The sequence below is a fragment of the Heptranchias perlo genome, chromosome 9 (assembly GCF_035084215.1).
Source record: "Heptranchias perlo isolate sHepPer1 chromosome 9, sHepPer1.hap1, whole genome shotgun sequence".
NCBI lineage: Eukaryota > Metazoa > Chordata > Chondrichthyes > Hexanchiformes > Hexanchidae > Heptranchias > Heptranchias perlo.
Window position 1 is genome coordinate 16,382,037 of NC_090333.1, and position 25,855 is coordinate 16,407,891.

Sequence of the window (25,855 nt, forward strand, 5' to 3'; positions counted from 1 at the left end):
GGAGGGGGTAAAAGGAGGATTCATGGCCTCAATGGAGGGCAAGTTATCCTCATAATATAAAAATTAGAAAAACTTGATGGGATTTGTTGGCATTATATTTGAACCATCATATCAAGTGATATCAGAGCCCACTTTGTCTGTCTCAACAATCTACATCCTGTAATTAACTTATAAAGAGGTTAAGAATTAGCAGAATTGCAAAATAAAAAACCTCAAGAATCAAGGGACAGCATAGTTACATAATTCTCATATTCATGTTTGTAAACTGATCTCGCAGCATTTTTAACAGACACTACTAACAGTTAGACCATATCACTTGAGTAGACATATTTATTAATATCACATTACTGAACACAGTAACTCCTGGACAATAAGGACACAAGACTTCCAACCATCGTTAATGTATGACTGTACATTTTATTTCTGCCACTAGATAAGTAGACTTGTAGTAATAGCACATTTTCACATAGTGTTTACACAGTTTACTTACAAATATGAGCGTGCACAATCACGTCTGAGCACTTGATATCATGTACTAGTGTACTTGTTCCATACACAGTAATTAAAGAGCTTGCACTATGTATCACCAATTTCATTAAAATGCCTAAAGGATACAGCAGTGAAATTTCGGAAAACTCATAACTGTACGGAGACCTCTTGAGTTGTAAAGGACATGCTTTCCTTTACAGTTAGATAAAATTGTACAGAAAAAATATAATTTTACATTATCCAATTACTGAAATATAGGGAGCTCAGAAAAAAAAGTTAGGCAGGAGGAATTACTTTTAGAAAATCAAGAGCTACACTGAATTAGTACTTGTAAACCTATTTCTCCAAATAACTCAACTGGTTAAATACTATTTCAGCCTATTTTAGAAAATACAAATATAAAATCCAATAATATCCATCTCAATAGCAATGCACCCTGATATTTCTGTACACGCTATACCTAGTAAAAGACAAGTACATACATTTTGTTGAGTTGTCCTCAGGAAGGTGAATATTAACCTTTGTCAGGAACAAAATTTATATTTAAAGGTCTGTTTCTAAGAACATGACAATTCTAAAACAATTAGTATGCTAAATGTACAGCAATACAGTAATCACTAGACTTGGGGAACTATCTACACACTACCATATTCAAAAATGGTGCTGGCTACTAGCAAATTTGCTACTGATTTGTTAAATGTATTATTATAGAACTATAATTACTAGCAATTGCTTAATAGCAAGTAGCCATCTACAGATTTCAATTTCAACAAAACCAACGAAATCAAAATCAGAAATAAATGGAGAACAAAATATGTAAATAATATTTCTACTTAAAAAGCACGCTAAGGAGGTTCTAGGCCAGTAGAAAACTGCTAGTTGTCAAAAATCAATGTTGAACCGTGCACTAAATGTATTTTTAGACTGGTTGCATTCTGAGTTTTTGCAAGAGAACACCGTATGCATCATGCTTTACAATACTACCAGTGTTAATTTCTCCATATTTTTGAAGTGGCCTGGGAGTTGAAGTGGTTGCGTGCTCAACATTCAGTGAGGTTAAGTATGAATCCCAGAGTAGCCGATCACTAACACACTTGCTTCAATTGGACAAGTTTTCATTCTTCCTGTCACTTTGACAGATGGCATTCTAAATGAAAAATGTCCTGCTCTCCTCACTTGAATCTTGCCTCCTACAGCCAATCACAGGGCAGCACTGATGGTGGCTGTGGAAGAAGTCTACAGCTCGGCCATTTTGCCCTCCTGGCTAGAAAAGGACGTATATCTGCAAGCAGTTTGCAATGGGAGAAAAATGAGGGCAGGGATGGAATTACATATTAGAATAATTAATTTAGTTCTTGTTTTCATTCCCTAAAAGTACAGTACGACAAGCATATAGAAAACTGTATTTTATGTAATGGTAAGTGAATAAGATCCTGTGCAAGTTTATGTTGGGGACTGCTGAGTTTTTTCAAAATTATACAGCCAAATCACTTCTTCTGCAACCAAAGATAACTATCCACAGTTGTTATACACAATGGTAAACAAGAATGTTGCTTCCTTACTAAATTGGAAGTTAGAATAGTGTTCGTAAATGTGTCAGTGAAATTGTATGCTTCATTTCCTGCTGCCATAAGGTTCCTCAGGCAAAAGGACTATCTTTCTGAAATGATTAGGGAAACATCTGACTAGCTGCTTATGTAAATATCTAGCAATAGCTACTGTAAAATATGTTCTTCATAGTATCTACAGCTTTGACAAAATTGTGACAAATTTAAATACCGAGTTCCTAATGCTGACTGACTGCTGGTGATCTATTTATTGATTTACAATTCTGAATATATGCATAATTATTTGCGCTTTTAAGGAAATCAAGCCTTTTCAATTAATTTCAAGGTTATAAATAGCTTATATTGTTGCACTGATCTATTAAGCCTTGTAATGGGAGGGCAGAATGTACTTTTTACTAGGCGCTTATGGCAAAACACCACATCAAATTTACAGCAGATTAATTCATCGCAATTCAGAAAATTTTAGGAAGCTGCCTGTGCCATTAGCAGAGAGAAAGACGATTCAGTTACTGGGAAACTTTCTTTTGATGGCAATGAGATTTCCACCATTCCAGCACCAGTGCGAGGAAGATTCGCATTAACAACATGCCGCTGCAAGTGCTTGATCCAATCTTCTTGGACAGAAAGTGGACCTCGGAAGACCAGATCACAGAACCTGCAGATAAGCAATAAAAACATTGTTATGATGAATTTAGCACAATTATATTTATGCTGATTTTTTTTCTACTACTACTATGACTTTTAAAATTCAGGACCACAAACTGTGGAAAATAATATCCAGTAAGATTAAGTCAGAAAAAAAATACAAATCACTTACTAAGCTGCATGGCAAGTGATGGAAAGGGACCAGTCATACAAAGTTTAATTTCTCACATTTCTTGAGAATACTTTATGAAACTAAAAACTTTTAATCTAAAACAGTCTTCAAATTGTTATTTGGCAATATTACTATAAAGATGTAATGTAACAAATTTTAATCAGCAAATTGAGTCTGAAGCAGCACTGTAAACTGTTTACCTGCATTTGAGTACATAAGCATCATCAAGAGAAGGAACAAATAGGGAAGACTTCTTTTTGGTCCCTGACCGTGAACGTGACCTCTTTTGCTTGCAGTCAAAAGCTGGAAAAAGATAGCTTTAGGAATAGTTTTTATCCTCTATGCAAACAATAACACATTTAAACAGAATATACCTTATTTAGTCAGTCTCTATTAAATTTATATTACTGAATGAATAATTTGGCATTATTAACAGATGCTTCGAAAAGAATTGGTCTATCAGTTACCAAATTTGTACAATTAAAAAATATTTAATTGCACATAAAAACACTAAAGAAATTTAACCAGTTGTTAGGATTCACAATAATTCCTCAGAAAACAGCTCTCAAGAAGTATGCCTAAGCATCTTGGTTATTCAAAAATTTCTAATCTACTTATCCTATTAAAGATAATAACATCGTGCTTCACTGGCTCAGAGGGTAAATGCAACATATGTGGTACTAAACCATATAAATGTGCATATGGAAGGTCCCAAGGTTGACCTCTCGTTTGTACTGACCCAAATGTTGTCAGCTAGGATGGTGTCAGCGCAGCAACTGGCTTCACTGCCCCCAGATGATGGCAGGAAAAATACAAAAATCAGGTAGAGTGCCACTTCTCACTGCTGTCCAGTGAACCCTCTGGAAAATATGCGGGTGTCGGGTGAGGACATGATTGGGCTCAATTGTGATGATCCACATGAAAGAATAGCCTACTATGACTCACTAGATTCACACATGAACAGCATCACATGGTTGAGCTGCCAGAGGGCAGTCATTAACCATGGAACTACACCCAGCATGAGTCTCACTGTCTTCAGGAGACGAGGGGAGAAAATTAGATTACTTGGTGGAAGACAAACACACCAAGGATATTTACTACACCATCTACTGGAAAACCTATGATCATGACAATACTACTGCATGTTTTGTCTAATTTCATTGCATAATTGCAGAGGTTTTTTAAAAAAAAACAAAAGCAAATCTTGAAGTCTAGAGAAAAGATCAATTAAAATTACAAATATTATAAATAATCTTAAGTATTATTCACAATAAAAGAAAATCATTTCAATACACAACTTGTTTGCACTGATAAAACTATTTCATTGCAATAAACAGAATAAACTTCATTGCAGAATAATTTTTAAAGATAAAACATAGCAGCAGCTTCTAGTTTAACCGATATGTCTAATATACCGATAATGTTATCTGTACTATGTCATCAGTTTCTAATATAATTTTGTTTCCAGTTATTGCTTTGTTTTGTTTCACATTTTATTTCTTAAATACCCAAACATTGGTATGAACAAGAGTTCTTAAAAACTCATAACTGAAAACTTGATGCTTCAGGATAACTACGGCAACATGATGTTTGCTCTGAGTGTAACTACCAAAACGAAAAGATTTCATATTACAGTAGAGTTGCAATTATCCACCTTCCATGGATCCAAATGGAAGTCAAAGTTTTGAATTGAAACTCATAATTAATTGCTGGGCCACAACTTCAAGCCAGGTCTTTTACATGCATTTCGCTGCAAACTTTATGTGCACTGGGCCACAATGTGAGATCAGGAAAGGTTGGGATTCACATTGGGTCAAGTCTTTTTATCTACCCTGGGCTGCAAGTGTCTGTATGTTTGGGTCAGAGGTGATGGGGTGGGGTAAGATCATAAGGCTAGATCGAGTGGGGCTATCACAACTCACAATTATCTAACAATTTTGATTATCTACCTCAGATGGAAGGAGTTCCCTTTATTATGCCAGTTAATGTATGCAGATTTACTATAAGAGTCAAAATTAACTATTTAAGACGTTACCAACAAGGCAAGGAATCAATGCTGACATAATATATTTTAGATATGTTACTGTTCATTTAAAAGTGTTTTATATCCTGTATTTAAAACATATCCAAGAATTAGAGAATAAAAATGAAGACTCACGTGTGCCAGTCAGATCACCAGCTTGCTTTCTTCTTGCATAGACTCTGAGATGGTTTGCCAGGCTAACTGCACTTGTAAAGGTTGCATGGCAATGGACACAAGTTCTTAATTTCACAGGATGTCCTTTTGTCAAGAATGGAAATAATAATTTCTGAGTTACAGCTAGGTTAATGTAGATTGATTTTTATTTTTAGTCAGCAAGATCAATTAATGCTTTCGGAAGACTGCAAACACTCCTATCCAAGTGAACCTCAGCATGTGTAAAATAATATACAAGACTATAAATCTTTGAAAGTATTTCTGCATATGATCAAACATTCAGTATTAAGATTACATCTTATAGCTTCTCTGTTAGCTACTAAAATATTAACTATGTCTTTCTTTCTCATTTCACAAACGTCAGCTTTAAACTCCTAAATTAATATTCTCTAAAAACACCTAGTAAATACAGCTGCAATTCCCATTATACTTAAGGCTAATGCTCCTGATGAGAAAAGTGATTAAAAGTCTCAATATTCGAACGATAATAGGGATTAATGAATTATAAATACACCCAATGTCTATTCACAATCACTTACAAGTTTTGATACTGGCTCAGTACACGTGCTGTGATGGCAGGACACATAAACAAAGGGACTAATAAATGATCCATCATAAAACACTGGATTGCACAGGAAGACTTCGAAAGCATTCATCACACTGGAAGACAAGCAGGACTAAACCAAAGTATAGACAAAGTTGTAAATCCAGTGTTTACTCCAGTATTGTGAAAAGCTGTTCAGTGAATGATGAGACTGTAAATGGCTCTTGCACATTACGTGAAATAGCTGATGAAGGCATGGGAGGTAAGGTGGTACAAAAAAACAGACTGGTGAACAGCTGTTAAATACAACACTTAAATTAGTGCTTTTGTACAGTCATCACTTTGCATGTGCAGTCAATAATGAAAGCTAATGATTTGTAATTCTGTGCCTCTGCTCAAAAAAACAGACTGCATTGAACAAAAGAAGAATGGACAAGCACCTAAGCAATTGTAGAAACAAATCATAGCTACAGTATGAACAAAGATTTGTATAGTGTCATTTAAATTTTTCAATTAGTGATCCATGTACCTATTATTACTACAATTTTTTTTTAATATGGAAGCTATAATCAAGAAATCTAAGATAGTTGTTTAGCTTGTTGTGATTAAAGTATGTAGTATGCTATTTTAGGTAAATCCAAAAACACAGTATGAAATTGAGAAACTAATTAATTTGTTGAAACCACTGTAAGGGATTACAAAAACCTGATGGGTTAATGTGTTAAGCAGACATGGAACAAATATGGTAGGATTGTCTTTTTTCAATTACAGTATTCTTCAAAAGTAATCACATAAAATTCAACAAATTATGTAAAAATACAAAAATAAGACTAAATACTTTTAACATCTCAGGAACAAATTTCAAGTTTCACTCACAACAGGCGAGAAGTGGGTGGGGATGGCCACGCCGCTCGCTTGATGACCTTTATGAGGCAGAAACTATTTTCAGGTTTGTCCCTCATTTCAAATGATAGGAAAGCTGACAGCACAAATCGCTCATATTTGGACAACTCACACATGGGGGTGGAGACAAGGATTCAGGTGGGACCAATGCTATTTAAAGCTGGTCTGTATCTCTTAAAGGGAAGGTGCAGTTTGCACTGTGGAGCTCCACTGTTGGTGCTGTTGTCAGCATTGGAATAACATGACTACTGCTGGAGCACCCCAGTTCTCCCACAGTGCTCTGGAGGTCCTAGTGGAGGATGTCACCAGGTGGAAGAAAATCCTCTTCCCTGCAGGTGGGAGAAGGGTACCATGCCAGACAGCAATGGTCCAAGACGGCAGGGCGTGTGAACGCTCGCAATGTAGCACCTTAAGACCTGGAAGTAGTGTCATAAAATGTTTAAAGACTGACCCGGGCTGCTTAGACTTCCGTTCATAGTTTTTTTTATATTGTCAGCATAGTCTTGCACCATTTTGCTGTAACAGCAGCAATTAAAAGTATCACCTCCCCCATGCGCAGAGTTTGTTTAGAGTGTACTTGCAATTGGAAGCCCTTCCTGTTGACATATACTGCAGGGTTTCGTGTTGGAGCACGCAAGGCTATATGTGCAGTCGATGATGCACTGCATCTGGGGGAAGCCCTGTCTTCCTGCTTCATGGCCTCCGTAGGGAAGATGATGAAGTCATTGGCTCAGGCAAATAGCGCATCGATCCCTGCTTGGTGTTGACATGCATAACTGATAGGCCAATGTTGCAAATGTCACCTGCTGCATAAAAATGACTCTCAGGCATAAAATTTCAGGGCAAGTGATTTTTCAGCCACAGGCAAGGACGGGCGAGACATAAGAACGTAAGAAATAGGAGCAGGCCATACGGCCCCTCGAGCCTGCTCCGCCATTCAATCAGATCATGGCTGATCTTCAACCTCAACTCCACTTTCCCGCCCAATCCCCATATCTCTTGATTCCCCTAGAGTCCAAAAATCTATCCATCTCAACCTTGAATATATTCAATGACTCAGCATCCACAGCCCTCTGAGGTAGAGAGTTCCAAAGATTCACAACCCTCTGCGTGAAGAAATTCCTCATCTCAGTCTTGAATGGCCAACCCCATATCCTGGGATTATGTCCCCTAGTTCTAGACTCTTTAGCCAGGGGAAACAATCTCTCAGCATCTACCCTGTCAAGCCCCCTCATAATCTTATATGTTTCAATGAGATCACCTCTCATTCTTCTAAACTCCAGAGAATATAGGCCCATTCTACTCAACCTCTCTTCATAGGACAACCCTCTCATTCCAGGAATTAATCTAGTGAACCTTCATTGCATCGCCTCTAAGGCAAGTATATCCTTCCTTAGATAAGGAAACCAAAACTGTACGCAGTACTCCAGGTGAGGTCTCACCAATGCCCTGTACAACTGTAGTAAGACTTCCTTACTCTTGTACTCCAACCCTCTTGCAATAAAGGCCAACATGCCATTTGCCTTCCTAATTGCTTGCTGTACCTGCATACTAACTTTTTGTGTTTCTTGTACAAGGACACTCTCTGAACACCAACATTTAATAGTTTCTCACCGTTTAAAAAATATTCTGTTTTTCTTTTCTAAAGTGAATAACCTCACATTTCCCCACATTATACTCCATCTGCCACCTTCTTACCCACTCACATGACCCGGTTCTAAGCTGCAGCAAATGACATAGCTCCTGATGGCCTTACTAGTAAAGCAGAGACTACTCGCACGCTGCTTGAACTGCAGGTATGAAGTTCTTGGCCTGCACACCCAAGTGGGCCAAGACCGCCTGTGAGTTTACCTCGATCTACCTCTTTCTGCAGCTGTGGGACTCTGGACTCTTGCAAGCTGCTGCTCCTCCTCTTCCTCTTCCAGCCTTAATGACATCCCAGCCTAGGACGCTAGAGCTGTTGCTAATGGCATCTGGGTCCTTAAATAAATGCAGGACCTCAATTTGCATTATTAAATAGGAGTCCGCCGATTGTCCAACTGGATGGGTAAAAGGAGGACAGGCCCAAAATGGCGTCGGGCACATTTCTGGCAGGGAACGGATGGGCAAGACCATGACCGATTTTATGGGTCTCAGAGCCATGAAATGGGAGAGCGGCCGTTGAAAATCGAACCCTCGTCTTTGAATAGCACATGGTCAAATACCAAGGTCACGTTCTCATGCTTCACATAATTATCTCCTGAGAAGTCTTTGGTATTAACCACGATGTATAAAACTAGTAGACCATCAATGCGCATCAATTCTAAACAGCTTGCGACTATTGCAAGTATATGGAAATTTAAAAAAAATCTTTAATCATATATGCCATCCTCTCAATTCCTTTGCTTCTGCATGCATCATAATTTAACAACACAAAGCCATCTCACCTGCTTGATAGGTTATATCCATACTTGTCACTGGTTGCGACGATGTACTAGGCTGCAAAAGTGAATTGCTGAGCTGCGGCTGAAAGGGACGTCTGTGATTTGGCAATCGTTTCTTTGCAGTTTGAGCATAACTTCTTCCTGGTTGAGTTTTTATTAGCGATGATGTTTCCTCTCCAAATTTATTCTTAAGAATCTGCATCAGAGAACTTGACTGTATGCGTGTCTCACTATATTTTCTTGGCTGCAGGTCTGGGAGGCCATGCAAGCCTGACTGTGGTAAGGGGAAGGATTTTGTTTTCAATTCATTTTGCTGCAGTTTTATAGTTATACCATTTGGAGCAAGGAATAAGCCATCACTTGTTGCAAATTTCTGCGATATAAATGGCTTATACCTAAATTGTTTGCTACTCAATAATTTTGCAATATTTTCAGCCTCTGCTTCATTCTGCATCATTTCAGTCAAAATGTTGAGTGGTGATTTATGCGCTTCCAGCTCAGTCTTCCCCAATCTCTTCAAATGACCGCGGACATGGTTCGACAGGCCAACCTTTGTGTCAAACCAACCACCACACAAAGGACAGGTATTCTCAGTCGACGAACCAGATTTTACTTCTGTTGAGACAAAATGTGAATGAAGGTTACCCAAACTAATTAATATAACGGTAGAAAAATGTATCCCTGTGGATTCTGAAATGAAAATATTACAGTTAACCAACCAGTCTGGATTAATAATGTTAATAAATACCTGTTTTTAAATTTTAGTTTAATAGAATTATCAAACACCTGGAAAAGAGATTCAGATAAATTAAACAAATGGCAGTAATAAATTTGTATCAAGACATATTGCCAAACATATCTTTTCAAACATACACAGAAGAGAATCAGTTTCTTTTACATAAAGTTTGACAAGTACAATTCACTACATACTGCCAAAATTCTGGTCGTGAAACAGCTGGGTTACCGCTAACAAATCACAACTTGTATGGCAGAAGGATCTTTGTTGCCATAGGTTTCCCTGATAGTGGATGAAACACATTTGACAAGTTTTTGGGTCAAAATTTATTAGAAGCTGAGTGCAGAAAACTGTGCTGATTTGAAGTGGTGCCAGGTCTGTGTTTTTTTAAATTTTGCTCTACTCAACATTATTTAGCAATTTCCATCACAATTCACAGCTAATGCAAACTTTGATGGTGAGTTACTTAAATAGGTTGCATCCATTTGCTATGTTACACCAAATATGTGAAAATAAATTGTACTACGATCTATATTTTAATTTAATAAAACAATTTTTTCAGTCTTCTGTTGCTATATTTGCAAATTTCATTCTTATTTCTTATCTCAGTGAAACTCTGCCAAGTCTTCTTGTTCTCTGTCCTCCAGAATTTCAATCTCTCATCTCCCTGCTTACGATTTATTTTTCCTTGTGCTTCTTTGACACTACCGTTGCAATCTTGCTTGATCCTCCTTTCTCACAGTCTCTCCAAGAACTTGATATGTTGAAGCTCTGCGCATCAATTTGACTCTGTAGCTACTTGACACTAGGACTAATTTTTTTCTTTATGAAAGCAGCAAAAAACTGAGACACGCAGAGGAGCATGGCTGTGTTCATTCAAGTGACAGTAATGTCGTCACGGATGAAGACAAAAACAAGCTACTGTAACAGATACATATTTGAAGTTAAAACTACATGAAAACACAAAAATACTAATACACAAATGCTACATAACAGCATTGTCATAAATGGAAACATCTCATTTGTGCAACTGCTTTTCACAGATAGAAGGGATGGCTGAGAGTACTTCTTCTTAAAATGAATACACTGACAACACTAAAATATAACTGCTGAAGCTCAGGGACTTGCACCTGGTGTACATACTCTCCACTCTTTTCCCACATACATCCTCAAAGATATGATACAACTCCAGAAGCTCTGAACAAATCCTTCTGCTTCAGAAGAACTAACCAAACCTCTAGCATCAAAATGTTTTGTGAGCCAACACTGCAGGTGGCATTATGGATAATGATTTTGATGCAAGGAGCAGTGCTGTCATCAACACAAGAGTTTCAGGGTTTACCACTGAAGACATTTCAACAAGTTTACCTGGAAAGGCCTGTGTTAGTTGTCATCATAGGCCCAAGGGATCTTCTCAAAAGTTTCCCCATGAACAAGGACTTGGAAGGTCAACCTACTTCTGTGTTTGTAGGAGGATGATTTGTGCAGGATGTTGCTAACAATCTCTAGAATCATGCATCAGCAAAGAACTAAATGTCATTCAGCCAATGGATCCTTTAATGGTAACTCCTATGAGTGATCCTTGCTTCAAGTCTATTCTCCATCTAACCTGAAGTTAAAAGGGTGGAAGTACTCAGGACCTCTGAGCTTGGCAAAACTCTGCTAGAATGCTCATGATGTTGGGACAGTCTTCCACAGTACAAGATGGTCACATCAAGTTATTCTACTGAACTCAGGAAAAAGTTGTGTAGAAAACAAGCTGGTGAGTATCCATCACAGGGAAAAACATATTATTTTCAATACAAGTCTTGAAACCCACAGTCAGCAACAAAATAGAGGTCAAAACTTAAGTCAACCAGCACTAAAGTGAAGCAAGCCTCAGTAAATGAAACCATACAAAAAAGGCGGCACTGTAACTAAGAACTTTGCAAAATTTGTGATGCTGCACATAAAAAAGTTTAGAAGTTTTCCAACACCACGAGTTTCCAAAAAACTGAAAGGAAAAAAAAACTTACAAAATGAAAGCATGGGTTTTTGGTTTGGTAGTCGGGTTAAGGAACAATCAGATCTACAAATTTGCATGCAGCAGAATTTTATGAAGGAAACTGACAAAATTAATCCAGACAAATTGTTCAGTATGGTAAAGTGTTCAAATAGGGGACAGAAGTTAAAATTCCCAGAGGGCAAGAGAGTTGCGGAATTTGTTAGCAGAGAAAGCCATTGACGCAAATGGATTGGAGAAGTTTCTGAAAATGGGATCAATCCATGAAAAAGGAGCAAACTTGTAAAGCTTTATGGACTTTTCTTGTTCTCAAAATTTGTTATGTTCTAAGTACCTTTTCTAAAATGGAATGGAGTTACAGGTCATGGTTCTCTTTTTAGTTACTGGATGGTTCTGGTTTGCTATGTGCCAGAATAGCTCTCCACTGCTATAGTTCAGCAGTAAATAAAAAGGTAGAACATGAATGTTATCCATCTTTCAGTTCCTTTTTATCTGAAAGGAATATTCTGCCTCTTTTTGAAGTCTCATCTACTAATTTAAGTTATCGCCAAAAATATTAATTGCCCCTAATAAACCAAATATCTAGTGTTGAAACATATAAGTTGTCAAAGTACACAGGGAAGACTGGTAAAATTGGCAGCAATAAAAACAGAAAATGCTAGAAATACTCAGCAAGTCAGGCAGCATCTGCGGAGAAAGAAACAGAATTAACATTTCAGGTTGAAGACATTTCGTCAGAACTGGAAGAAGTTGAAGATGTAACAATTTTTAAGCAAGTACAGAGCCAGGCAAAAGTGGGGGAGGAAGGGGAGGGGAGGAAAGAACAAAAGGGAAGGTCTCTGATAGGATGGAGGGCAGGAGTGATTAAATGACAAAAGGGATGGTGGTGCAAGGCAAGGAGGGTGGTAATGGGACAAGGAAAGAAACATCAGGGCTGAAGCACAGAGCGCACTGCGAATGGAGAGGATTGTGAACTGAGTGGGAACTTGAGAATTTGGTGAGAGGGGGAATTAGGTGTAGAGGGGGAAGTACAGTGAACAGAGAGGAGGTGCTGTGAGACCCGGAATAAAAGAGTAGGCTAATCGGGATAAGTAAACAGTAAGTAAATTAATAATAGGGTATCTAAAAGGGAGTTTAGAAAAAAAAAAGGTTTCTAAATATAATGGATGGGCAGCTGAGACCCATTGCCTACAATTCCTGTGCCATGTGGGAACTTCAGGATGTTTCATATGTCCTGGAGGGCCACGTGCAGGAAATGCCTCCAGTTGCTTGAGCTCAAGCGGAGGGTTTCTGAGCTTGAGGGGCGGCTGGAGTCACTGCAGAGCATGAGGGAGGCTGAAGGTTTCCTGGATTGTACGTTCCAGGAGGTGGTCACCTCACAGCCACAGAGAGTTCAGGATAGCAAGTGGGTGGCCACCCGAAAGGGTAGGAAGAGACAGGCAGTGAGGAATTTTCTGGGTGTGTGGCACTCTCAAACTGGTATTCTGCATTGAATACCAGTGAGGATGATGACACCATGAAGAATGTGGTCCTGAGCATGGGGCCAAGGACTGCTCGGGGTGGTACAGTGAAGTGCAGAAATGCAGTAGTCATAGGGATTAGATAGTCAGGGGGACAGATAGGCGTTTCTGTGTGATCGGCGTGAGTCCGCATGGTGCGCTGCCTCCCTGGTGCCAGGGTGAAGGACATCACAGAGTTGGAGCAGAACGTGTGAGGGAAAGGGGAACAACCAGAAGTCGTGGTCCACGTGGGTACCGACGACACAGGGAAGAAAAGGGATGAGGTCCTACGGCTAGAGCTTCAGGAACTAGGGAGGAAGTTAAAAAGCAGGACCTCAAAAGGTAGTAATCTCTGGATTGCTCCCAGTGCCGCACGTTAGTGAGTACAGAAATAGGAAGATAAGGCAGGTTAATGCATGGCTAGAGACATGGTGCAGCAGGACAGGCTTCAGGTTCTTGGGCATTGGGACCAGTTCTGGGGCAGAGGGACCTGTTCAAAGCGGATGGGTTGCACCCCAACAAAGCTGGGACCAATGTCCTCGTGGGGAGGTTCACTAATGCTGTGGAGGATGGTTTAAACTAGTTTGGCAGGGGGTTGGGCACCAGGATGTAGCATTTGAAAGGAGAAACTAGGTACACAAAGGATTGGGAGAGAAAGATAGCACTAGAGTAAGAAATAGTACAGTATTAGGTGGGATCAGAGTAAGAGAGAATATAAGGTCTAAGATGAGTTTAGAGTGCACGAAGCGTGGTAAATAAGGTTGGTGAGCTGCAGGCGCAAATAGCCACATGGGAATATGGTATAATGGTGTTAACGGAAACCCGGCTCAAAAAAGGGCAGGATTGGGTAATAAATATTCCTGGATACAAGGTGTTCAGGAAAGATAGGGAAGGAAAAAAAGGAGGGGGGTGGGGGTTGGCAGTTTTGATCAGGAGAATATTGCAGCGCTGGAGTGAGAGGATGTCCTGGAGGGGTCAAGAACAGAATCTATTCGGTTAGAGTTAAGAAACAATAGGAGACGCCCTTACACTACTGGGTGTATTCTACAGGCCACCAATTAGTGGGAAGGATATAGAGAAGCAAATCTGCAGGGAATTTACAGAGAGGTGCAAGAACTATAGAGTAGTGATAATGGGGAACTTCAACTATCCTAATATAGACTGGGACAGTAATAGTATAAAGGGCAAAGAGTGGGTGGAATTTCTTAAGTGTATTCTGGAGAACTTTCTTGATCAATATGTTTCCGGCCCAACGAGGAAAGAGGCATTGCTGGATCTGGTTCTGGGGAATGAGATGGGTCAAGTGGAGCAAGTTTCAGTGGGGGAACATTTCGGGAACAGTGATAGAAACACAGAAAAATTTACCGCATAGGAGGAGGCCATTCGGCCCATCGTGTCTGTGTAGCTTGAAAAAGAGCTACCCAGCCTAATCCCACTTTCCAGCATTTGGTCCGTAGCCTTGTACGTTTATGGCACTTCAAGTGCATATCCAAGTACTTTTTAAACGTGATGAGGGTTTCTGCCTCTACCACCCTTTCAGGCAGTAAGTTCCAGACCCCTATCACCCTATGGGTGAAAAATATTTCCTCAGCTCCCCTCTAATCCTTCTACCAATCACTTTAAATCTATGCCCCCTGGTTATTGACCTCTCTGCTAAGGTACATAGATCCTCCCTATCCACTCTATCTAGGACCCTCAATTTTTTTACACCTCAATTAAATCACCCCTCAGCCTCCTCTGTTCCAAAGAGAAAAAACCCCAGCCTATCCAATCTTTCCTCATAACTAAAATTCTTCAGTCCTCGTAATCCTTGTAAATCTCCTCGGTACCCTCTCTAGTGCAATCACCTCTTTTCTGTAATGTGGTGACCAGAACTATACGCAGTACTCAAGCTGTGGCCTAACTAGTATTTTGTACAGTTCTAGCATAACCTCCCGTATGCCTTGACTAATAAAAGAAAGTAACCCGTATGCCTTCTTAACCATCTTATCTACCTGTCCTTCAGGGATTGTGGACATGCACTCCAAGGTCCCTCTCTTCTTCTACACCTCTCAGTATCCTCCCATTTATTGTGTATTCCCTTACCTTGTGTGCCTTCCCCAAATGCATTACTTCACACTTCTCCGGATTGAATTCCATTTGCCACTTTTCTGCCCAACTGACCAGTCCATTGATGCCTTCCTGCAGACTACAGCTTTCCTCCAAACAGCCAATTTTTCTATCATCTGCAAACTTTTTAATCATGCCCCCTACATTTAAGTCTAAATCATTAGTATATAATCACAAAAAGCAAGAGACCTAGCACTAAGCCTGCAGAACCCCACTGGAAACAGTCTTCCAGTCACAAAAAAAAAGGTCGACCATTACCCTTTGCTTCCTGCCACTGAACCAATTTTGGATCCAATTTGCCACTTTACCTTGGATTCCATGGGCTTTTACTTTTTTGATCAGTCTGCCATGTGGGACCTTGTCAAAAGCTGTGCTAAAATCCATGTACACTACATCAAACGCACTACCCTCATCGACCCTCCTTGTTACCTCCTCAAAAAATTCAATCAAGTTGGTCAGACACGCTGTTCCCTTAACAAATCCACGTTGATTGTCCTAGATTAATCTGAGCCTTTCTAAATGTCGGTTTATACTGGGCCTCAGAATTAATTCCAATAATTTGCCCACAACCGAGGTTAGACTGACTAGCCTGTAGTTACTAGATCTATCATTTTCTCCCTTTTTAAACAACGGTACAACGTTTGCAGTCTTCCAATCCTCCAGCACCACGCCTGTAGCCAGGGAGGATTGGAAAATGATGGTCAGAGCCTCCACTATTTCCTCCTTTGCTTCTTTTAAGTGCCTGGGATACATTTCATCTGGGCCTGACAATTTATCTACTTTCAAAGATGCTAAACCCCTTAATACTTCCTCTCTCACTATGCTTATCTCATCCAATATTACACACTCCTCCTCAACTACAATCTCTGCATCGTCCCCCTCTTTTGCGAAGACAGACGCAAAGTATTCATTAAGATCCATACCCACACCTTCCGCCTCCACACATAGGTTCGCTTTTTGGTCTCCAATAGGCCCTACTCTTTCCTTAGTTATCCTCTTGCTCTTTATGTATTTATAAAACATTTTTGGGTTTTCCTTAATTTTACTTGCCAGTATTTTTTCATGCCCTCTCTTTGCTTTCCTAATTTCCTTTTTAAGTTCACCCCCTGCACTTTCTAGCCTTTCTGCAGTATTGAGCTCTTGGTGTCTGACTGGTGTCAGTGATCACAGTATCAAAAGGTTTAGATTAGTTATGGAAAAAGACAATAAGCAATCTAGAGCAAAAATACTTAATTGGAGGAGGGCCAATATTAAGTGGGTTAAGAACGGATCTGGCCTGGGTAAATTAGAATCAAAGATTGGCAGGCAAAGCTGTAACTGAACAATGGGCGGCCTTTAAAGAAGAGATGGTTCAGGTACAGTCTAGGTACATTCCCATGAGGGGGGAAAGGTAGGGCAACCAAAGCCAAAGCTCCCTGGATGACGAAAGAGATAGAGTAAGGTGAAGCAGAAAAGGGGAGCCTTTGACAGATGTCAGGTTGATAATACAAGTGAGAACCAGGCTGAATATAGAAAGTACAGAGGAGAAGTGAAAAAGGAAATAAGAGGGGCAAAGAGAGAATATGAGAATAGACTGGCGGTTATAGGCATCTACAGTCTTCTATAGGCATATAAATAGTAAACAGGTAGTAAGAGGAGGGGTGGGGCTGATTAGGGACCAAAAAGGAGATCTACGAATGGAGGCAGAAGATATGGCTGAGGTACTAAATGAATACTTTGCATCTGTCTTTACCAAGGAAGAAGATGCTGCCAACGTCACTGTACAAGAGGAGGTAGTAGAGATACTGGATGGGCTAAAAATTGATGAAGAGGAGGTACTAGAAAGGCTAGCTGGACTTAAAGTAGATAAGTCACCCGGTCCGAATGGTTCTGCGGGACGTAAGGGTGGAAATTGCAAAGGTAATCTTCTAATCAACCTTAGATATGGGGGTGGTACCAGAGGACTGGAGAATTACAAATGTTACACCCTTGTTCAAAAAAGGGTGCAATGATAAACCTGGCAACTACAGGCCAGTCAGTTTAACCTCGGTGGTGGGGAAACTTTTAGAAACGATAACTGGGACAAAATTAGTCACTTGGACAAGTGTGGATTAATAAAGGAAAGCCAGCAAGGATTTGTTAAAGGCAAATCGTGTTTAACTAACTTGATAGAGTTTTTTGATGAGGTAACAAAGAGGGTTGAAGAAGGCAAAGTGGTTGATGTTGTGTATATGGACTTTCAAAAGGCGTTTGATAAAGAGCCACATAATAGACTTGTCAACAAAATTGAAGCCTGTGGAATAAAAGGGGCAGTGGCAGCATGGATACGAAATTGGCTATTAGGAACATAGGAACAGGAGTAGGTCATTCAGCCCCTCGTGCCTGCTCCGCCATTTGATAAGATCATGGCTGATCTGTGATCTAACTCCATATACCTGCCGTTGGCCCATATCCTTTAATATCTCAGATTTAAATTTAGCAATTGAGCTAGTATCAATTGCCGTTTGCGGAAGAGAGTTCCAAACTTCTACCAACCTTTGTGTGTAGAAATGTTTTCTAATCTCACTCCTGAAAGGTCTGGCTCTAATTTTTAGACTGTGCCCCCTACTCCTAAAATCCCCAACCAGCGGAAATAGTTTCTCTCTATCCACCCTATCCGTTCCCCTTAATATCTTATAAACTTCGATCAGATCACCCCTTAACCTTCTAAACTCCAGAGAATACAACCCCAATTTGTGTAATCTCTCCTCGTAACTTAACCCTTGAAGTCCGGGTATCATTCTAGTAAACCTACGCTGCACTCCCTCCAAGGCCTATATGTCCTTCCGAAGGTGCGGTGCCCAGAACTGCTCACAGTACTCCAGGCTAAGTGACAGGAAACAGAGAGAGTAGTAGTGAACGGTTGTTTTTCGGACTGGAGGAAAGTATACAGTGGTGTGCCCCAGGGGTCAGTACTAGGACCACTGCTTTTGGATTTGGGTGTACAGGGCACAACTTCCAAGTTTTGTATTACCTGCAAATTTTGAAGTGTAGTAAACAGTGAGGAGGATAATAACAGACTTCAAGAGGAAATAGACAGGCTGGTGGAATGGGTGGACACATGGCAGATGAAATTCAATGCAGAGAAGTGCGAAGTGATACATTTTGGCAGGAAGAACGAGGAGAGGCAATATACGCTGAATGGTACAATTCTAAAGGGGGTGCAGACACAGAGAGACCTGGGGTATATGTGCACAAATCTTTGAAGGTGGCAGGACAGGTTGAGAAAGTGGTTAAAAAAGCATGGGATCCTGGGCTTTATAAGTAGAGGCATAGAGTACAGAAGCAAGGAAGTTATGATGAATATTTATAAAACACTGGTTCAGCCACAACTGGAGCATTGTATCCAATTCTGGGCACCGCACTTTAGGAAGGATATGAAGGCCTTAGAGAAGGTGCAGAAAAGATTTACTAGAATGGTTCCAGGGATGAAGGACTTCAGTTACGTGGACAGACTGGAGAAGTTGGGGTTGTTCTCCTTAGAGCAGAGAAGGTTGAGAGGAGATTTGATAGAAGTGTTCAAAATCATGAAGGGTTTAGATAAAGTAAATAAAGATAAACTGTTCCCATTGGCAGAAGGGTCAAGAACCAGAAGACACAGATTTAAGGTAAATGGCAAAAGAACCAAAGGTGTCATGTGGAAAAACTTTTTTTTAAACACAGCAAGTAGTTAGAATCTGGAATGTGCTGCCTGAAAGGGTGGTGGAAGCAGATTCAATCGTAGCTTTCAAAAAGGAATTGGATAAATACTTGAAGGGAAAAAATTTGCAGGGCTACAGGGAAAGAGCAGGGGAACCGGACTTTTAAAAAATTCGTTCATGGGACATGGGCGTCACTGGCAAGGCCAGCATTTATTGCCCATCCCTAATTGCCCTTAAGAAGGTGGTGGTGAGCCGCCTCCTTGAACCGCTGCAGTCCGTGTGGTGAAGGTTCTCCCACAGTGCTTAGGTAGGGAGTTCCAGGATTTTGACCCAGCGACGGCTATATATTTCCAAGTCGGGATGGTGTGTGACTTGGAGGGGAACGTGCAGGTATTGTTACTCCCATGTGCTTGCTGCCCTTGTACTAGGTGGTAGAGGTCGCGGGTTTGGGAGGTGCTGTCAAAGAAGCCTTGGCAAGTTGCTGCAGTGCATCCTGTGGATGGGACTAACTGGATTGCTCTTACAAAGAGCCAGCATGGGCTTGATGGGCAGAATGGCCTACTCCTGTGCTGTAACCATTCTATGATTCTAAAAGATGGGGCTAGAGGAGCTGCAAATGGCAACAGAACCATGACCAGCACCTGCTGTCCGAAAAAAATGGGAGCAATGGTTATGATCTGATGTTATTGAAATCAATGTTGAGTCCAGAAGGTTGTGAAATGTCTAATCGAAAGATGAGGTGCTGTTCCTCGAGCTTCATTGGAACAGTGTAGGAGACCGAGGACAGAGTGGGAGTGGGACTGGGAATTAAAATGGCAAGCAACCAGAAGCTCAGGGTCACACTTGCGGACTGAACAGAGGTGTTCAGCAAAGCGATCACCCAATCTGCGTTTGGTCTCCCCAATGTAGCGCATAGTGAGCAGCGAATATAGTATACTAAATTGAAAGAACGATAAGTAAATTGCTGTTTCACCTGGAAAGAGTGTTTGGGGCCCTAGACGGTGGGAAGGGAGGAGGTGAAAGGGCAGGTGTTGTATCTCCTGAGCTCGCACGGGAAGGTGCCATGGCTGGGGGGGGGCGTGGGGGGAGAGCAGTTGTTGGCGTGATGGAAGGGTGTCGCGGAGGGAATGTTCCCTTCAGAATGCTGAAAGGGGAAGGGAAGATGTGTTTGGTGGTGGCGTCGTGCTGGAGGTGGCGGAAATGGCGGAGGATAATCCGTTGATTGTGGAAGCTGGTGGGATGGAAGGTGACGACAAATGGGACGGACATGGTTGAGAGCCCTGTCAACTATGGTGGAGGGGAATCCTTGGTTGAGGAAAACATATCAGAAACAGTGGTGTGGTAGGCGGCATCGTCAAAAGAGATGCGACGGAGACGGAGAAACCGGGAGAAGGGAATAGAGTCCTCATAGGAAGCGGGGTGGGAGGAAGTATAATCAAGGTAGCTGTGGGAGTTGGTGGGCTTATAGTAGATATTGGTTGACTGCCGATCCCCAGAAATGGGGAAGTTGAGCAAGAGAAGGGAAGAGTCAGAGATGGACCACGAGGAAAGGGTGGAAATTGGAAGCAAAGTTGATGAAATTTTCCAGTGTGGGACGAGAGCAGGAAACAGCACTAATACAATCATCAATGTACCGGAAAAAGAGGTCAGGGAGAGGATCTGAATAGGACTGGAACAAAGAATGTTCCACGTACTGCACAAAAAGGCAGGAATAGCTAGGACCCATACAGGTTCCCATAACGACACCTTTAATTTGGAGGAAGTGAGTGGGGTCAAAGGAGAAATTGCTCAACCTGTAAGAACAAATTCAACCAGGCAGAGGAGGGTGGTGGTGGATGGGGACTGGTAGGGCCTCCGTTCAAGGAAGAAGCGGAGGGCCCGTAGTCCGTCCTGGTGGGGGATGGAAATGTAGAGGGACTGGACGTCCATGGTGAATAGGATATGGTTAGGGTCGGGGAACTGGAAACCGTTGAAGTGGCAGAGTGTGTCGCAGGAGTCGCAGATGTAGGTCAGCAGAGACTGGACAAAGGGAGAGAGTCGAGATAGGAGGAAATAAGTTCCGTGGGGCAAAAACAGGCTAAAACGATGGGTCTACCGGAGCAGTCTTGTTTAGGGATCTTTGGAAGGGGGTAGCAGTGGGCTGTGCAGTGTTGGGAGACAGTGGTTGGAGGCCATGGAGGGAAGATCTCCAGACGAGGTCAGTGACGGTCTTGGAAACTATGGCTTGATGTTAGACAGTGGCTCATGATCTAGGGGGAGGTAGGAGGCGGTGTCGGAGAATTGGCGTTCAGCCTCTGCAAGGTAGAGATCTGTTCACCAAACAGCGCCGCCTTTGTCAGCAAGTTTCATGACAATGTCAGGGTTGAACCTGAGAACACGGAGCACTGCAAGTTCCGGGTGGGGGGAGTTAGAATGAGTGAGGGGAGTAGAGAAATTGAGACGGCCGATATCACACCAGCAGTTCCTAATGAAAAGATCAAGAGTAAGAGGCCAGAGGGAGGGGTCCAGGTGGAATGAGAATTCTGAAGGCAGGAGAAAAGGGAGGGGAGCGGAGAGAGAAGGCTCCTGGCCAAAGAAGTGGGCGCAGAGGCGAAGGCGACAGAAGTAAATTGGAAGACTCATCTTTCAGGCCTGTTCCCTGGTACTACCATAATGGACATCGATATATCAACAGGACCAGAAAAGATCTCAGTGCCATTGTCAGTTTACCAGAGCGTTCTCTGAAGGTCCTCTATAATCTCAAGACACACAGGTTAATTGATCTGTTATCGTATGCAATTCAATGCTGCATTCCAATATTCTGGCACCAGGCACTGATGCTGAGTATTGCAAGCAATGTTGGATCATTCATCAGCTGAAACTCCTCTAATACCTTTTGGTGGGTTATTGTGAGGAAAGTCATTGGTAGATGTATGAACTCAGGAGCAGGTTCGCAGTCTCCTCACAAGGTTGAGCAATTCCCAGTAGGAACTTGGTGTGTCCCCTTTTTGGGAGGAGGGAGGGAATATGTATCTTCTATTTAATTATATATCATCCCTTTTACACCAGTCTCCCTCCAGCTATTGGGATCAGATCCTCAGAAGTTCAGTATACACTGTACTTCTGTGCTGACTCTTGACTGTCTTGTGTTCTTCAGGTATCATTTCGATCTACTGACGATTACTGTCCATTTGTTTTTTGACATTGTTAACTATATATTTGTGCATTTCTCTCTTAAAATTTGCACCTTATGGGTCAAAAATTCATAAAAACTTAAAAACCCAATTCCTCTTGATCATTATTATAGACACAGGAATAAATTAAGCTTACCTTTCTTTATTCTCCTAACAGGAGCATCGTTTTTTTTGATACGCCGTCTCTTATCACTGGATGCTATTTGTTCTGGTGGAACCAGATGCCGAGCATCGTAAGTTAAGCCAACTCTATAAAGATGTCCTCGCACGTGATTTGACAAGCCAACGCCAGTGTCAAATACAGCTGGACAGTAAGGACATGGTCGCTTCTCAGTATGAAAATCAGTCCAATTGTAGGTTATATTAAGTGGAGCATCATGCTGATAAAGAACTGGATCCATAACTTCTATACATTTAGCATCACTATTAATATGAAAATCTTCATTAACAAAATGGCTGTGGGCAGCATCTTGATATTCTGTAGAGTAAAGGCTTTGGTTACCATAGTCATTGTTGCCGTAATCATGAATGTCATTATCAAAATCATCAAAATCATCGTCGTCGTCACTCTCATCATAAGTATCAAAATCATCATCATCAATGCCATTTTCATCAACTATCTGTACTTCAGTACTACTGAAGTAATGAGTTTGTTTATCACCAACATCAAAATCATTCTCAGCAATAGTCACTGCCGTAGCATCATCCATACAGTTACTAGTTTCAATAATATCACTTTCAGGTGAGTTTTCTTCACCATCACATTCTAATGCATTTACACATGGCTCAAGTTTATTTAAAACCACAACAGGCGCTTTGTGAAACACATCTGGATATTGATCCAAAATATCATTGCCAACTGAGACACTAACCATGACATCCTTAACAGATTTTCTAACTGATACAGCTCCAGCATCTGCACATTCTGTTTCTCCTGATATTTCTTCGGCATTACACTGATGGAAGTTCAAAGTATGTTGTACATCTGTATGTTTATTTTCTATTAATGTAGATGTAGGACATAAGTCTTTTACTATCCCTACATCATTTTTAGATTTCCCATAAATCTGATAACCAATAGCATGATCCTTCGACAACAGGATTGCGTTGTTCCTTTTGACATCAATCTCTCCCTGCTTTCTAACATGATCTTGCTGTAGGAAACTAATCGTTTGGTTATCAGTATTTAATCCTGTCAGACTCTTTGTTGAAGATCTACTATAATCCAGCACAGAATCAGATGAGTGATGTATCTTTTTTGTGGCTATGTAGCATGGCTTCTGTGTACCAGCATTATCACAGACCTTGCTGTACAATGCAGAGGAATTCCCCAGTGTATCAGGTGCTTCAAAAGCCCTTTTTATGCCTCGCCTTATGACAAATTTGTTTAGGTATTCCGATTGCTGTGATGTAGCCTTATTGCTCCTCACCAAATTAAACGGTTTTGAGCTCAAGCCAGGTACCTTTGTGCCATGTTCATTTTTATGCTGAACATGGTAAAGTCGCTGATGCAAGTATTTGACATGCTTTTTAAAAATACTCCTAGCTGGTGTGGTAAAAGGGCATTTCCTACAGACATATACACCTCCTGACTTACAGTGACTTAACAAATTTTCTAATGATACACCTTTCAAAGGTTTTTGGCTGGACTTGTTAATAACTGCATCATGAATGTAAATTTGATGACCTTCAAGTTCATCCATTGATGCTGCCATGAAGTTGCACTTATCACAGCAGTAGTATCTTTTGTCCTTTTCATGTGTCTTAGCATGCTGCACAAATGTTTTAGGACAGTTTGTACCAAATACACACTGCGGACACTGTAGTTTTGCATTCCGCCCTTCATCCTGAAATGTGCGTAGCTCACGAATCTCTTCCATAAGCCTTTCTCTTTTTTCTTGATGAAGGCTCCTGTGCTTTTGGAGTGGTGCACGGTCACGAAATGCAATTCCACATTCTTTACATATATATGGTCTTGGCAGATTTGTTTTACTGTGTCCTTCTAAGTGATAAATCATGTGTCTCTGTAAATGCTTTTTTTCTCTGAAATTCACATTGCATTTTGTGCAGGGGTAAAATGATGGTTCTGTCTCAGTATCATCATCTGATGGCGATTCAGATCCAGTTTGTACATCATCTATCTGTATAGCACTTCCTGGTGGAAAAACTGTTGAACCGAATGGTGAAGCTTCTTCTACATAAGTGGTTGCTGGTGCACTTGTTCTAGCTGCTTCTAAGTTTTTGACTGGAAGCTTATAATCACTAAAGATTAACTGTTTAATTGCTTCCACCGTTTCTTTGGGAAGATTTGATCCTGTCTCACCAACAAGGTTTTTTTTTGCAGGCAAGTATTTTGGTTTAACAACTGAAACTTTTGTTTCACTGTGTTCCATCCCCTCTAGAGTAACAGCTGCCTTTTTAGGTGTAAGGTGTGTGTCTGCATTTTCTAGTTCGGAGAAATCTACCAACTGAACAATGTCCATTTTTCGTTTTCTTTTTCTTCCAAAGGTCAGATTTGATTGGACTTGGGAACTTTCATCAATTGGAACAACCCGATCATCATCTTTTTCTTTTGTTAGCAAAAACTGCATGAATTCTTTTTGAGGGTCCCAGTTTAAGCCAACATCATTTAAAGTTTCTGATTCACCCATACGAATTTCTGAAGAACTTAAAACTCTTTTTTCCTTTACTTGTCCTCTATTATCTTTTGTCTTTTCACTTTCTGTACAATACAACAACTGGCTTGTAGAAGCACCATTTGACTGGACTATAGATTTGTGGTCCACTATTGGCAAAGGACTCAGCATTTTAGATTGTGTATTAACTTGGCCCTGGAAAGGCACTAAATTGGGGACCAGTAACAGAACTGGGGCTGGTGCTAATGTCTGAACTTTATTTGAAGAGCCAGAGAATGTCGGAACCTGAACAGATTGAACAAAGCGAGATGATGAGCTAGAAACTGCAACTGACTGGCACAGGGATTGAGAAATACTTAAAGAAACATCAGCTTGCTTTGTGATGGAAGATTTTGTTGAGAAGAGCTGTGGAACTGGCTCCCTCACAGACGTTTCTGTAGGTAAGATAAGTTTTGCATTCAAAACAGTAGGAGAACCAGTTTGTATAAACACAGTCTGCTGGGCTTCACTTAAGGCTTTTACAGAACTGTCCCTGGACAGATGTTTAGACAAGCTCAAAGTATTGCTTTTTGGAACTGACATTTGATTCTCTGTTAAGGTCTGAGGTATACTAGTAGTAACAGTGGTTGATGGGAGATCTTTCTCATCTCCAAATTCGCCTTTAGCACCATGAGAATTAATATGGGTCTTCACACTATCTGTATTACTCATCTTAGATCCAGAGCCTTCACTTTTGTTAATCCTGCAAGTCACAAAAAGAAAAAAAAATGTTACCGCATACGTACATAAACAAAATAAAACCTAATTTCTTACCAACAATTTTAATAAATGATTTTCTTGAAATTCAAAAACTATTTAAAATTAGAGTGACTGCAGCTGGCATAGAACAATACAATTATCAGTTCATTAGTAATAAAATAGTGAATACAGGCAGGTTGTGTTAATTTAACTTGTGGTTGCAGCATTGTAGAGGCTCAAGACAGCCCCTTTTTGGAAGAATGCATTAAAACACATCCACACTGCAGATTAGGCTATTCACTTGCTTCAGTAAAGGCTTTGTGTTAACCTAGTATGCAAATCTGCAACATAAATTTAAATTT

General features: G+C 40.7%; 1 protein-coding gene across 3 annotated transcripts in view; it reads right to left on the bottom strand.

Annotated features, from left to right (window-relative positions):
- Positions 1–397: 397 nt before the first annotated feature.
- Positions 398–25,855, bottom strand: part of znf644b (zinc finger protein 644b) — a 114,644-nt gene continuing 89,186 nt past the window's right edge. For all 3 annotated transcript variants that reach the window (XM_067989909.1, XM_067989910.1, XM_067989911.1), the window contains 5 exons: positions 22,256–25,497; positions 8,945–9,556; positions 5,033–5,155; positions 3,075–3,177; positions 398–2,712 (listed from right to left, as the gene is read on the bottom strand). In XM_067989909.1, the coding sequence (XP_067846010.1) occupies positions 2,520–2,712; positions 3,075–3,177; positions 5,033–5,155; positions 8,945–9,556; positions 22,256–25,497 (4,273 nt within the window). In that variant the 3' untranslated portion in view covers positions 398–2,519. The remainder of the gene's footprint in view (positions 2,713–3,074; positions 3,178–5,032; positions 5,156–8,944; positions 9,557–22,255; positions 25,498–25,855) is intronic.